General features: G+C 45.9%; 1 protein-coding gene across 3 annotated transcripts in view; it reads right to left on the reverse strand.

Moving 5' to 3' along the window:
• Positions 1-10,044, reverse strand: part of LOC309700619 (protein NLRC3-like) — a 220,990-nt gene extending 210,946 nt beyond the window's left edge. The window contains exons 1-5 of one of the 3 annotated variants that reach the window (XM_082524285.1): positions 9,620-10,044; positions 7,712-9,503; positions 6,033-6,209; positions 4,112-4,288; positions 2,869-3,967 (exon numbers count right to left, since the gene is read on the reverse strand). In XM_082524285.1, coding sequence (XP_082380411.1) covers positions 3,925-3,967; positions 4,112-4,288; positions 6,033-6,209; positions 7,712-9,303 — 1,989 coding nt within the window. In that variant the 5' untranslated portion in view covers positions 9,304-9,503; positions 9,620-10,044 and the 3' untranslated portion in view covers positions 2,869-3,924. Of the gene's footprint in view, positions 1-2,868; positions 3,968-4,111; positions 4,289-6,032; positions 6,210-7,711; positions 9,504-9,619 lie in introns of those variants that run through there. The other 2 variants (XM_082524284.1, XM_082524286.1) reach the window with 2 other exon arrangements.
• Positions 10,045-13,708: the final 3,664 nt, after the last annotated feature.

Below are 13,708 nucleotides of genomic sequence, written 5' to 3' on the forward strand. Positions count from 1 at the left end.
CACCCATCCACATTAAGGGGACGGCTGTGGAGCGTGTGAGCAGCTTCAAGTTCCTGGGAGTCCACATCTCCGAGGATCTCACCTAGACGACCAACTGCTCCAAGCTGGTCAAGAAGGCTCACCAGCGCCTCTTCTTCTTGAGGACTCTGAGGAAGAACCACCTGTCCTCAGACATCCTGGTGAACTTCTATCGCTGCACCATCGAGAGCATCCTGACCAACTGCTCTGCCTCGGACCGGAAGGCGTTGCAGAGGGTCGTGAAAACTGCCCAGCGCATCGCCGGAGCACCACTTCCTGCCATAAAAGACATCTACAGGAAGCGGTGTCTGAAAAGGGCTGGGAAAATCATCAAAGACCCCAGTCACCCATCACATGGACTCTTCACCCTCCTGCCCTCTGGGAGGCGCCACAGGAGCCTCCGGACTAAGACCACCAGGTACCGGAACAGCTTCTTCCCCACAGCTGTCAGACTCCTGAACTCTGCCTCCTGACATCTGACCCACGTTAACACATGGACTGAACATACACACACCCACCCACACACACACACAACAGACAACTGTACCCTCATACACACAATAACATGGACTGAACCACCACTCACAACCACCAGCACTTTATATAGCCTCTGTAGAATTATCCACATATCTCACTTATCTTAACTGCACTACTGTATAGCTCTGTGTAAATAATCATTCTGTAAAATACGATAATTTTTAATCCTACAACTGTTTACAACTTGCATAGTTCCCATTTCTGTATAGCTGTGTATCTCAGGTTTCTGTAAAGTTATTTATTTCATATTCTGTATAGTTTTTCAGATTTATATCCTGTTCATAGCTTGTACTCACTACAGCCTGTACATACTTATAGTTATGAATATTCACAACATACTTCATACCGTGTACATTATAACATAATAGACCCATTTCTGTAATATACTCACATATCTATATTATTGCTAATATATATTGTAATATATCTATATCACTAAAGCACTTCTGGATGGATGCAAACTGCATTTCGTTGCCCTGTACCTGTGCATGTGCAATGACAATAAAGTTGAATTCTATTCTATTCTATGTTTAACAGTAAAAAAAGTTTTTATGTTTTCTCCATAAAATGTAAATATCTGTTATCTGTCTGATAACTGAGCGGATCTCCTGCTGAATTGTCTTAATGGACTTCTCTCTGGGTGCACTGGGTGGCACATGAGAACTCAGTTAACATGCATTATTTATTAGTCAAACAATAGTCAGTTGAGTGTAATGACAGATGCTCATTTAACCAAATTACATAATCTGTTGTAAAGACTCTTCTAAAGTACAAATTTCATGTCATTTTATTGCAAAAAACCAAAACAAAAAACTAATCCACTGCAAACATACAAATTCAGATCTGTGTTGACAAATCAGCCAACCAACCCAAAGTCTGCACCATTCAACTCCTGTCAATAAGTGTAAGTAAACAGATCTGTCCAGATGCCTTAGAGCAGGGGTAGGCAACCTTTCTGATGATGAGTGCATCTAAAATGTCCTCAGAAGTCAGTGTGCCATATGATTGTATTAGCAATACAGGGAGTGTAGAATTATTAGGCAAATGAGTATTTTGTCCACATCATCCTCTTCATGCATGTTGTCTTACTCCAAGCTGTATAGGCTCAAAAGCCTACTACCAATTAAGCATATTAGGTGATGTGCATCTCTGTAATGAGAAGGGGTGTGGTCTAATGACATCAACACCCTATATCAGGTGTGCATAATTATTAGGCAACTTCCTTTCCTTTGGCAAAATGGGTCAAAAGAAGGACTTGACAGGCTCAGAAAAGTCAAAAATAGTGAGATATCTTGCAGAGGGATGCAGCAGTCTCAAAATTGCAAAGCTTCTGAAGCGTGATCATCGAACAATCAAGCGTTTCATTCAAAATAGTCAACAGGGTCGCAAGAAGCGTGTGGAAAAACCAAGACACAAAATAACTGCCCATGAACTGAGAAAAGTCAAGCGTGCAGCTGCCAAGATGCCACTTGCCACCAGTTTGGCCATATTTCAGAGCTGCAACATCACTGGAGTGCCCAAAAGCACAAGGTGTGTAATACTCTGAGACATGGCCTGCAGGGTGTTTGACAAACAAAAATACATAGTTTATCAAAATAATTCATATAGACCCAATCTGAGTAATTTTCAGTTTGCCAGAGAGGGGAAGACATGAGGCAAAGGGCTGCGGGTCAGATTCAAACCCGGGGTGGCTGCTTTACGCCATATGGTCGGCTGATCAGATGGCGAACTAAACCGGCTCCCACCAATAAAGTGCCTTACTTTTAAATATTACCCCTCTTCTTCCCTTCCTGCCCTGTGTTTCTTACATCTTTCACCAGTAAAGTTATTTCTCACTCTTTCCTCTCCCAGACACACTGTGTGAAAGTGCACAGAAACCGTTTGAGTGATTTTTGATATTTGTTGAGCTGTTAGATATGTTGAAATTACATGCTACAGTGTTTTACTCCCTTTATGCATGCTGCTTTTCTGCAGCGCTTGCTGAAGTACCACAGCAACAATTTTGGGACATCTGCACTTTTTCTAGCTCGCTTAAAACCCCTCAGTATAGCCCTATAAATGATATGTAAATATACTGTATGGTTGTGCCTGTGATAATCTTTTATGTGTTATTGTTCTCTCCATTTAGCTTAATGTTTGATGGCACACAGTGATGTGCAACAACAACAACAACTCAAATTAAACTAAAGTAGAGAGCATTTTTGACAATGTAAGGAGCAAAAAGTACACATACTATAAAAATAAACAACAACAACAACAACAACCACCACAACCACAACCACAACATTCAATAATCAAGTAACTCTAATAAAGTAAGCAAAGACGTATTTGTACTTTGTCAAAGATTTGGGACTTTGTGGGAAAACTTTCAGGGCTTAACCCCAATAAGACGTGATGCTGGGAAAGGCAGATGTTAGTTTGCTGTTCCTACTGTTTACCCTGACAATTAAATATTTTCTCTCACCTGTTATAAATAAGACAATTGCCAGACTGGATCCTAAAGCTAGTTTATTGACGAGGCAGCATTAAAACTGTAATTTAGTCATATGAGTGGACAGTAAAAGTTTTTTTTTTTAAAAAGGGGGAAAAAATAGGTAGAAAGTGTGGTTGACGCTTGTCTTGAATGGACAGCTAGAAGATAACATTGTCAAGTCTAATTCTCATTTGGTTTCAGTCTGCAAACACACACATGTGTAGTACTTAACTGACAAATAAGCCCTGGACAACTAAGCTTGCCATGCCATGCATGGTGAGAACATTTACATGTAGACTAAAAAATGCATATACAAGCACCTACCAGCATTTCACTTTCAACTCAGACTTGGTGATGATTCAATTTACAAATCCAGAGTGAAACTTTGTGATTCCTTTACAGGAATAAAAATGCTTCACCAAACTGTGCATGTTTACCATTTCTTAATGTCAAAGCTTTGAGGTATTTTTGAAACCTAATCATCTTTGGGGCGATATACATATATACACAGCTCTCTCTCTCTCAGTGTACTTCAAGAACAGTTTACCTTCAAAAATCTGTTTCCTGCATTATTCACTGCTTATTACGCACCAGTCTGCTGTTGTGTTCACTGCTGTCGGCCTCCCAAAACAAAGCCTCATTTCTGCTGTTCAATACTGAAGAAATTTAAACCTTTTAAAATGATGACAGATTACAAACTCTCAGCTGTGTCTGTAATCAAACCTCTGTAACTTTGCTTCAATTCAGCAGCATCAGGTCATGTTCACATGTTGATTCATGGTTTGCTTCAGTTTTTGATAGACTGCAGAAGATTTTGAAGGTTAATCAGGGTCCCCTCTCTCTGAATCAGGAAAGGTGGGCAGGCCGCGTGTGGGCCGCGGGCCATACGTTGAGTCTCACTGTTTGAAATGTGAATATTGTTCTGCTGCAGTCAATGGACTAAACCAGAGAAGAAGAAAACAGACTTTACCATGAAGATCCTCAGTGTGGATCAGTATAATATCAGCCTGATGTCTGCAGTTTAGTGTCAGCACAACTTTCACATCATATTCATCTCAGCACAACTAAAACATGCTGACTGACCCCAGAGTTTCAAGTCCACATCCTGGACTCTCCAGGAAACCACACAGATGCTTCACTCCTGAATCCTGCAGGTTGTCGCTGTAGGTCAAGTCAAGCTCTCTCAGATGGGAGGGGTTGGACTTCAGTGCTGCTGCCAGATAATCACAGCTGATCTCTGACAAACCACAGCTCCTCAATCTATATAAAGAATGAAAGATGTAAGTTTATTAGACAAAGTGTGAGCTTGAAATCATTCAGTGTTTCATCATCTGTTCAGAGCTGAAGAAGGTTCAGAATGTAGAAGTTTAGAAAATGGAAACTCCAAACAGCTGAAGCCAACAGGAAGCAGCTTCAAACAAACACAACAAGAGAAAAAACTCTGAATGTTTCACATTAAAGTCGTACATTTCTCATAAAAACAGGACAAAGACTTGAAAAAGTCGTGTTTTTCCTTCCAGGAACCACAAGGCTTCACTTTTAAAGGTGAAGTGTGAAAGAAATGGACATATTTGAAGTCCAACACCTTTTTCCAGTCACATTATTAAAGCAGACAAACTACAAGCTCATTTTCATTCCAACAAGTCATCTTCTGACCTGGACTAACAACACTGGTCTCTATGTGCAGCTGGCTGTGAGACCAGTGCTCAGGGAGCGTCTACAAAGTGCAACACTGAAAGAACATCACACACTCATTTGCTTCCATCATCCAACCTGAAGAGGAAACAGAGACGCTTCCCTTTCAAAGTAAAAGCTGCTCCTTTTGGACACAGTATCAAAGAAAGTCTACAGTATAACACAGAAAAGACAGAACAAAGTTTTGGTTGTTTTTAAATTGTGCAGAAGTGAAACTACACTAAGCTCAATTATGTGACAGACATTTCATCCCATGTCAGTTTGGCCTCATCCTGGGCTGGATTATCCAGCACACACTCTGACCACAGGCCCAGGGGCCACGCACAGCTGGGCTCCATCCAAGAGACAGGAAACAAACCAACACAATAATAAAAAGCACCATGTGATCTTCTTACATCTTCAAGACAAACATAGTAAAAACATGAGCATATTTGTTTCCTGATAAAACGATGTGACAGGTAGAACAGAGTAAAGTGGTGGTGTTACAGCCTTTCTCCCCTCTGCTGCCGAGGCTGTTAGTCTCTCCCAAACTCAGCTACAGGACTTCCAAATGAATGAAAGCAGCAGAAGTGGCTTTACAAATGAAAGAGGAAGAGGAGAAGAAGAGGAGAGGGAGGCCACCCTGACCATCACTCCAGCTGAAAACATCACACTTCCATTAAAGTTGGTGAGGAAATGTTGAGCAGGATGAGCTGCTGGCTAATCTGGAGGCTGTAGCAGCAGCTCACAGTCACAGTGGGTTTCCACTCATGAAAAAGCTCTGGCTGCTTCATTTCTCATCTCATATCAGAGACTTTAAAGCTTCACTGAAGCTGTACTGTGATGCTTCCATATCCCAGTGAGGCCTCCATAATGATTTCAGCTGTTCTGTACACACACTGTGTGCCCTGTATGGCTCAAAGTCTCTGCAGCCTGTTTTTATCTGCTATCATCAGATCTTCATCATCCTCATTCACATCCCTCACACACTCTACAGCCTCATCAGCACTGACTTCATCTTCACTGACTGATGGAGCACAACATGAACCTGTGGAGGCTGAAACACTGTCCTGTCAAACATCTCCCCGTCACCACTCCACTTCTGTCAGCCTTTAAATGAACCCTGCTCAAGTCTGTCACTTCTGTTTGGAGCCAAAAGGAAAAACTGTTGTTCAGTCGTTTGGAAAGACAACATTTCTGAAAGCACTCAAACTTCTTCACATTTGTCTTCAGACACATCCTGAACATTTAGGAACTAAAGAAAGTTTCAAACATCAATCAAAGACCTGAAATATAGAAAAACAACAACAGCCGCAGTCAGTGAACTCACCTCAGAGTCTCCAGTCGACAGTTTGGACTCTCCAGTCCAGCACACAGAAGCTTCACTGCTGAATCCTGGAGGTTGTAGTTGTCACTCATGTCCAGCTCTGTCAGATGGGAGGGGTTGGACTTCAGAGCTGAGGCCACAACTTCAAAGTGAGACTCTGAGAGTCCACACTGAGTCAGTCTGTGATGATAGAAAATATAAAATGTGTTATTATAAAAGCAGAAAATCTGCATTATAAACACAGACTGAATGTATATGAAGACAAAACAGAGTGAGGTCATAATCTGATGAATCTGCTCTTCACATCTGTGCTTCAGCTCCTCTTACTGTGTTTGACATGACACAACGATTGAGTCTCTCTCAGACCTGCAGACTTTTAATGAACATCTTTGTTTGGCTTTAATCTGCAGATGAAGGAGGAAGATGGTGTCACATTTAGGCTTCCATAATGTCCACAGTCTGTCACTGAGATCTGATCCAGAGTCAGAGTGAAGACACACATTTGGACTGTTTCCTATTTTGACTCCAGAACATTTTGAATGAGTTCAGCTCAGTGAAGAGTTCCAGCTGGAAAGATGATCTCTGTTTGCTACCTGCTGTCAGGTACGACTGTTCACGTCCACACGCAGGAAAAACCTGCTGACTGTTACCAAACGGAGCAGAAATCTCATCACTGGACAATAATGATGAATGAACTCAGAGCTGCTGATATCAGATCTGATTTCAGGGGAACTAAACACAGAAATGATTGGCTCATTTGAGCTTTCTGAGCCATTATCTGCTGGTGTGTCGCTAGTTGGCAGAAAATGATTTGTATTCCTGTTCAGGGCTTCAGTGTTTATGAGTCCAGATCCAGGTGACAGCAAGTCACAATGATGTTACCTGTCTGTGTCCAGCAGCAGCCTGTATTCACTTTGAATATTGTTATAACCTGACATGGATCAGTTTGTCTTTGATTGGTTTGTAAATGTCACTGTTTCCATTGGACCTGAGTGACGTACAAAGACAGAGAGGGAGAGAAAGGAGAGAGAGGATGGAGACAGCAAAGAGAGAGCAAACACAAACAGGTGAGAGTGGACAGGTGACCAAGGTCAGCAACCAATCAGAGAGCTTCTGTTTGACCCACAGTCACTGATGATGACTGCACATAACCAAGCAGTGTGTTACTCTGATATCAAATATGGATCCTGCTCTTATAATAATGATCATCAGATGATATTATTGTGTTATTTTGTAGCTGAATACGATGTTTGTGTGATTATCAGTGAAAGAAGCAGTGAGGAGGATGGAGAGAGAGAGAGGACAGAGGCTGAAGTTAGAAACACTAAAAGGATTTTTCATGGATTTCATGGATGATTTGAGTGATTTCCAGCAGGACACTTAAACATGTCAGTGGACGTCCATATTCACTGATATGAAACGTGTCATTGAACAGGATTAATATCAGTGGAAACATGGTGGAAACAGCTGTGACTGCATGAATGTGACACACTTCAAATCTGTTCTCCACTCTTGGATTTGGGATCCATGGAGCTCCTGCTGAGTCTGTACAATAAAGGAATGGTGTGGAAGGTTGCAGCGTACGGACACAAACACTTTCTGCTTACAATCTGATTTTATTTTCAAAATTAAACTACTAACCTACACTGATCAATGATGTTAATGATCACATCTGGACTCACCCAGCCTTTCTGCAGTTCCTCACAGCTGGAATCAGTCTCTGTCGTCCCGACACTGATGTTTTGTACTTCTGCAGGTCCAACTCATCCAGAACCTCCTCTGACATCTGCAGCATGAAGGCCAGAGCTGAGCACTGGATGTCAGAGAGTTCCTTCTCTGATCTGTTCTCTGACTTCAGGAACTCTTGGATCTCCTGAAATAATGAGAGGTCGTTCATCTCCATCAGACAGTGGAAGATGTTGATGGTTCTGTCAGGAGAGATTCCATAACTGTTCATCTTCTTCAGGTTGTTGATGACTCTCTGGATGGTTCCTGGACTGTTCTCTGTCTGGCCCAGCAGACCTCCTAAGAGTCTCTGGTTGGACTCCAGACAGAGGCCATGAAGGAAGCGAACAAACAGGTCCAGGTGGCCATTTTCACTCTGGAGGGATTTCTCCATGACTCGTTTAAGGAAATCATCCAGAGAGGACTCGTTGTATTCTTTTCCCAAAAAGTCCCTCTGCACCTCTGTCTTCCTGTTGGTGTGACAGTGGAACATGTAGACAGCAGCCAGAAACTCCTGAATGCTCAGATGAACAAAGCAGTAGACTGGTTTCTGGAAGATCACACACTCTCTTTTGAAGATCTCTGTACAAACTCCTGAGTACACCGAGGCCTCTGTCACATCCAGACCACACTGCTCCAGGTCTTCTTGGTAGAACATGATGTTTCCTTTCTCCAGGTGTTCAAACGCCAGCCTCCCCAGCTTCAGAAGAACTTCCCTGTCAGCCTCCGTCAGCTCCTGTGGACTCGTCTCACGTCCCTCATGGTACTTGTTCTTCTTCCTCTTTGTCTGAACCAGCAGGAAGTGTGAGTACATGTCAGTCAGGGTCTTGGGCAGCTCTCCTCTCTGCTCTGTAGTCAACATGTGCTCCAGAACTGTAGCAGTGATCCAGCAGAAGACTGGGATACTACACATGATGTGGAGGCTCCTGGATGTCTTCATGTGGGAGATGATTCTGCTGGACAGCTCTTCATCACTGAATCTCCTCCTGAAGTACTCCTCCTTCTGGGCGTCAGTGAAGCCTCGTACTTCTGTTAGCCTGTCAACACATGTAGGAGGGATCTGATTGGCTGCTGCGGGTCGGGAAGTTATCCAGACGAGAGCCAAGGGAAGCAGATTCCCCTGGATGAGGTTTGTCAGCAGCTGGCTGACTGATGACTTCTGTGTGACATCAGACAGCAGCTTCCTGTTGGTGAAATCCAATGAAAGTCTGCTTTCATCCAGGCCGTCAAAGATGAACAAAAGCTGAGAGACAGCCAGCTTCTCTGCTGTGACCTTCTGTAATGTTGGATGGAAAACATGGAGCAGCTCCAGAAGACTGTACTGCTCATCTCTGATCAGGTTCAGCTCCCTGAATGAAAGCAGAACCACCACACTGACATGTTGGTTCTCCAAGCCCTCTGCCCAGTCCAGAGTGAACTTCTGCACTGAGAAGGTTTTTCCAACACCAGCCACGCCGTTGGTCAGAACCACTCTGATGGGTCTCTGTTGGTCAGGTAAGGCTTTAAAGATGTCCTGGCACCTGATTGGAGCGTCATGGAGGGCGTCCATCTTGGAAGCTGTCTCCAGCTGCCTCACCTCATGTTGGGTATGAACCTCTTCACTCTGTCCCTCTGTGATGTAGAGCTCAGTGTAGATCCTGTTGAGGAGGGTTCTACTTCCTGTTTCATCACTTCCTTCAGTCACACGTTCACATCTCCTTCTCAGACTGATCTTATGTTCATCTAAAACCTCCTGCAGACCAACATCTGCTGAAAGAAAGAAAAACAATGAGACTAAAGAGAAAGAAAACTCTTCAATGTCTGAACAACACAAGAAGTCCAGTTTTCAGAAATGAGTCTATCAGCAGACAGATGTTCAGTCTTACTTTGTACACAGCTGCTCTGACTGGCTGGCTGCAGTCCAGCTCTGCTTCTGGATCTTTCTCCACACTGTGCAGAAGCTCTGATGGTGACACAGAAAAGTCAAAGTGGAGATACTTCTGTCCACCTTTGATTAGACTCATTATAAAAATTGAACAAAAGTTTGAACACAGTCATGTTTCCAGTTCACTGACTTACATTTATTCCATGGACACTCACTCTAACCTGAACCACAGCTACAACCCAACATTGTTGAGGCCTCATCTCCTCCTTTCCTGACTGTAGAGGTTAAATATGCAACAACCAACAAATAAAAGAATTTGGTTCATTTCAAAGAAATTCACACGGTGACCAAGTAAAGTAACCGTAGTAAAGGAGACAACATCCCGTTGATGGTGGGATTATTTGAAAGATTTGCTTTAGTCACGTCACCAAATGCAGTTGAACCACCCGTCCGTGTTTGACCATTCTACCACTCTGAGCTCTGCTTTTTAATCATTTTATTAATCCATCCATCCATCCATCCATCTTCATCCGCTTTATCCAGGGCCGGGTCGCGGGGGCAGCAGCCTAAGCAAAGAGGCCCAGACCTCCCTCTCCCCAGCCACCTCCTCCAGCTTATCCGGGGGAATACCAAGGCGTTCCCAGGCCAGCCGAGAGATATAATCTCTCCAGCGTGTCCTGGGTCTGCCCCGGGGCCTCCTCCCGGTGGGACATGCCTGGAACACCTCACCCAGGAGGCGCCCAGGGGGCATCCTTGTCAGATGCCCGAACCACCTCAGCTGGCTCCTTTCGATGTGGAGCAGCAGCTGCTCTACTCTGAGCCCCTCCCGGATGGCCGAACTTCTCACCCTATCTCTAAGGAAGAGGCCAGCCACCCTTCGGAGGAAGCTCATTTCTGCCGCTTGTATCCGCGATCTCGTTCTTTCGGTCACTACCCACAGCTCGTGGCCATAGGTGAGGGTAGGGACGTAGACCGACCGGTAAAGTGAGAGCTTCGCTTTTACACTCAGCTCCCTCTTCACCACGACGGACCGGTGCAGCGTCCGCATTACTGCAGCTGCAGCCCCAATCCGTCTGTCGATCTCCGGCTCCCTTCTCCCATCACTCGCGAACAAGACCCCGAGATACTTGAACTCCTCCACTTGGGGCAGGAACTCATCCCCGACCCGGAGTGGGCACTCCACCCTTTTCCGGCTGAGAACCATGGCCTCAGATTTGGAGGTGCTGATCCTCATTCCCGCTGCTTCGCACTCGGCTGCGAACCGTTCCAGTGCGAGCTGGAGGCCCTCACCCGATGAAGCCAACAGAACCACATCATCTGCAAAAATCAGAGATGAGATTCTGAGGCCACCAAAGCGAAAGCCCTCCGCCACTTGGCTGCGCCTAGAAATTCTGTCCATAAAAATTATGAACAGAACCGGAGACAAAGGGCAGCCCTGGCGGAGCCCATCACCCACCGGGAACGAGTCCGACTTATTGCCGGCAATGCGAACCAAGCTCTTGCAACGGTTGTATAGGGATCGAATGGCCCGTAGCAATGGGCCAGACACCCCATATTCCCGCAACACCTCCCACAGGACACCCGAGGGACACGGTCGAATGCCTTCTCCAAGTCCACAAAACACATGTAGACTGGTTGGGCAAACTCCCATGCACCCTCAAGTATCCTCGAGAGGATAAAGAGCTGGTCCGGTGTTCCGCGACCAGGACGAAAACCGCATTGTTCCTCCTGTATCCGAAGTTCGACTAACGGACGAACTCTCCTTTCCAGCACCCTGGCATAGACTTTCCCAGGGAGGCTGAGGAGTGTGATCCCCCTGTAGTTGGAACACACCCTCCGGTCCCCCTTCTTAAAGATGGGGACCACCACCCCGGTCTGCCAGTCCACAGGTACTACCCCTGATCTCCACGCAACATTGCAGAGGCGTCTCCACCAGGACAGCCCTACAACGTCCAGAGCCTTCAGGAACTCGGGGCGGACCTCATCAACACCAGGGGCTCTGCCACCAAGGAGTTGTTTAACTGCCTCAGTGACCTCGCCCCCGGAAATTGGCGGGTCATTCCCCTCATCCCCAGACTCTGCTTCCTCCTCGGAAGACGTGTCAGTGGGATAAGGGAGGTCCTCGAAGTATTCCTTCTACCGCCTGACAATTTTCTCAGTCGACGTCAGCAGCGCTCCGCCAGCACTATACACAGTGCAGGTAGAGCACCGCTTTCCCCTCCTGAGACGTCTGACGGTTTGCCAGAATCTCTTCGAGGCAGTCCGAAAGTCTTTTTCCATGGCCTCTCCGAACTCCTCCCACACCCGAGTTTTTGCTTCAGCCACTGCCCGAGCCGCATTCCGCTTGGCCTGTCGATACCTGTCGGCTGCCTCCGGAGTCCCACAGGCTAACCAAGCCCGATAGGACTCCTTCTTCAGCCTGGTGGCTCCCTTCACCTCTGGTGTCCACCATTTGGTTCGGGGATTACCACCACGGCAGGCACCAACCACCTTGCGGCCGCAGCTCAATGCAGCAGCTTCGGCAATGGAGACGCTGAACATGGTCCATTCGGACTCAATGTCCCCAGTCTCCCTCGGAATGAGGGAGGAGGTCAGCGCCCTGACCCACTGGTGTCAAGACAACCATCTCACCCTCAACGTCGCAAAGACAAAGGAGTTGATAGTGGACTTCCGGAGGTGCAGAGAAGTACACACCCCCATCACCATCAACGGCGCTGCTGTGGAGAGAGTGAGCAGCTTCCGGTTCCTTGGCGTACACCTGGCTGAGGATCTTACGTGGTCAGTACACACAAACAAAACAGTGAAGAAGGCGCAGCAGCGCCTCTTCTTTCTCAGGAGACTGAAAAGATTCGGCATGAGCCCCCGCATCCTCAGGACCTTCTATCGCTGTGCCATTGAGAGCATCCTCACTGGATGCATCACCACCTGGTATGGCAACAGCACCGCCTACAACTGCAAAGCTCTCCAGCGAGTAGTGCGGTGCTCTGAACGGATAATTGGAGGTGAGCTTCCCTCCCTCCAAGACATCTACAGGAAGCGGTGCCTGAGGAAAGCGGGGAGGATCATCAAGGACTCCAGTCACCCCAGCCATAAACTGTTCAGACTGCTTCCATCAGGAAGGAGGTTCTGCAGCATCCGGTCCCGTACCAGCAGACTGAGAGACAGCTTTTTCCATCAGGCCATCAGACTGCTGAACACGTCATAGACACCTCAGCTTCACTACTGGAACTTCAACATTATGCACTCCACACTGTATATAAATGCCACTTGTTTTGCACATATTCAACTCTGTATATTTTATATATTTTATTTATTTATTTATTTATTTATTTTTTTTTTTTTTTTACTATTTAATTTGTAAAAATGTGTATACACACACACACACACACACACACACACACACACACACACGTAGGAAAATATTTAGTATACACATCCAGAAATGCATACACTATTATATATTGTACATATATTTATTAGTTTCAGGTTGGCCATTCTTGTATTTTGCTCGTTTGTGTTGTTGTGTTTGCACATCTCTGTTGCTTGTGGGGCTCGCACACAAGAATTTCACTCGCATGTGCTGTGCCAGTGTGCCTGCACATGTGATGTGACAATAAAAAGTGATTTGATTTGATTTGAATGCTGTTGAAGCTCTGCCGGAGGTGTGCGTTGAAGATCTCGCAGACTGGGGCCTCTGCTAGACGTTCCCAGCACACCCTCACTACGCGTTTAGGTGCACCAGGTCTGTCCAGCGTCCTCCCCCGCCACCTGATCCAACTCACCACCAGGTGGTGATCAGTTGACAGCTCAGCCCCTCTCTTTACCCGAGTGTCCAGAACATATGGTCGCAGGTCTGCTGATACGATTACAAAATCGATCATCGACCTACGGCCTAGAGCGTCCTGGTGCCACGTGCACTTATGGACACTCTTATGTTCGAACAGGGTGTTCGTTATGGCCAAACTGTGATTAGCACAGAAGTCCAATAACAAAGCACCGCTCGGGTTCAGATCAGGGAGGCCGTTCCTCCCAATCACGCCCCTCCAGGTCTCGCTGTCGTTACCCACGTGAGCATTGAAGTCTCCCAGCA

Source organism: Aulonocara stuartgranti, assembly GCF_965226115.1.
Source record: "Aulonocara stuartgranti genome assembly, chromosome: 3".
Lineage (NCBI taxonomy): Eukaryota > Metazoa > Chordata > Actinopteri > Cichliformes > Cichlidae > Aulonocara > Aulonocara stuartgranti.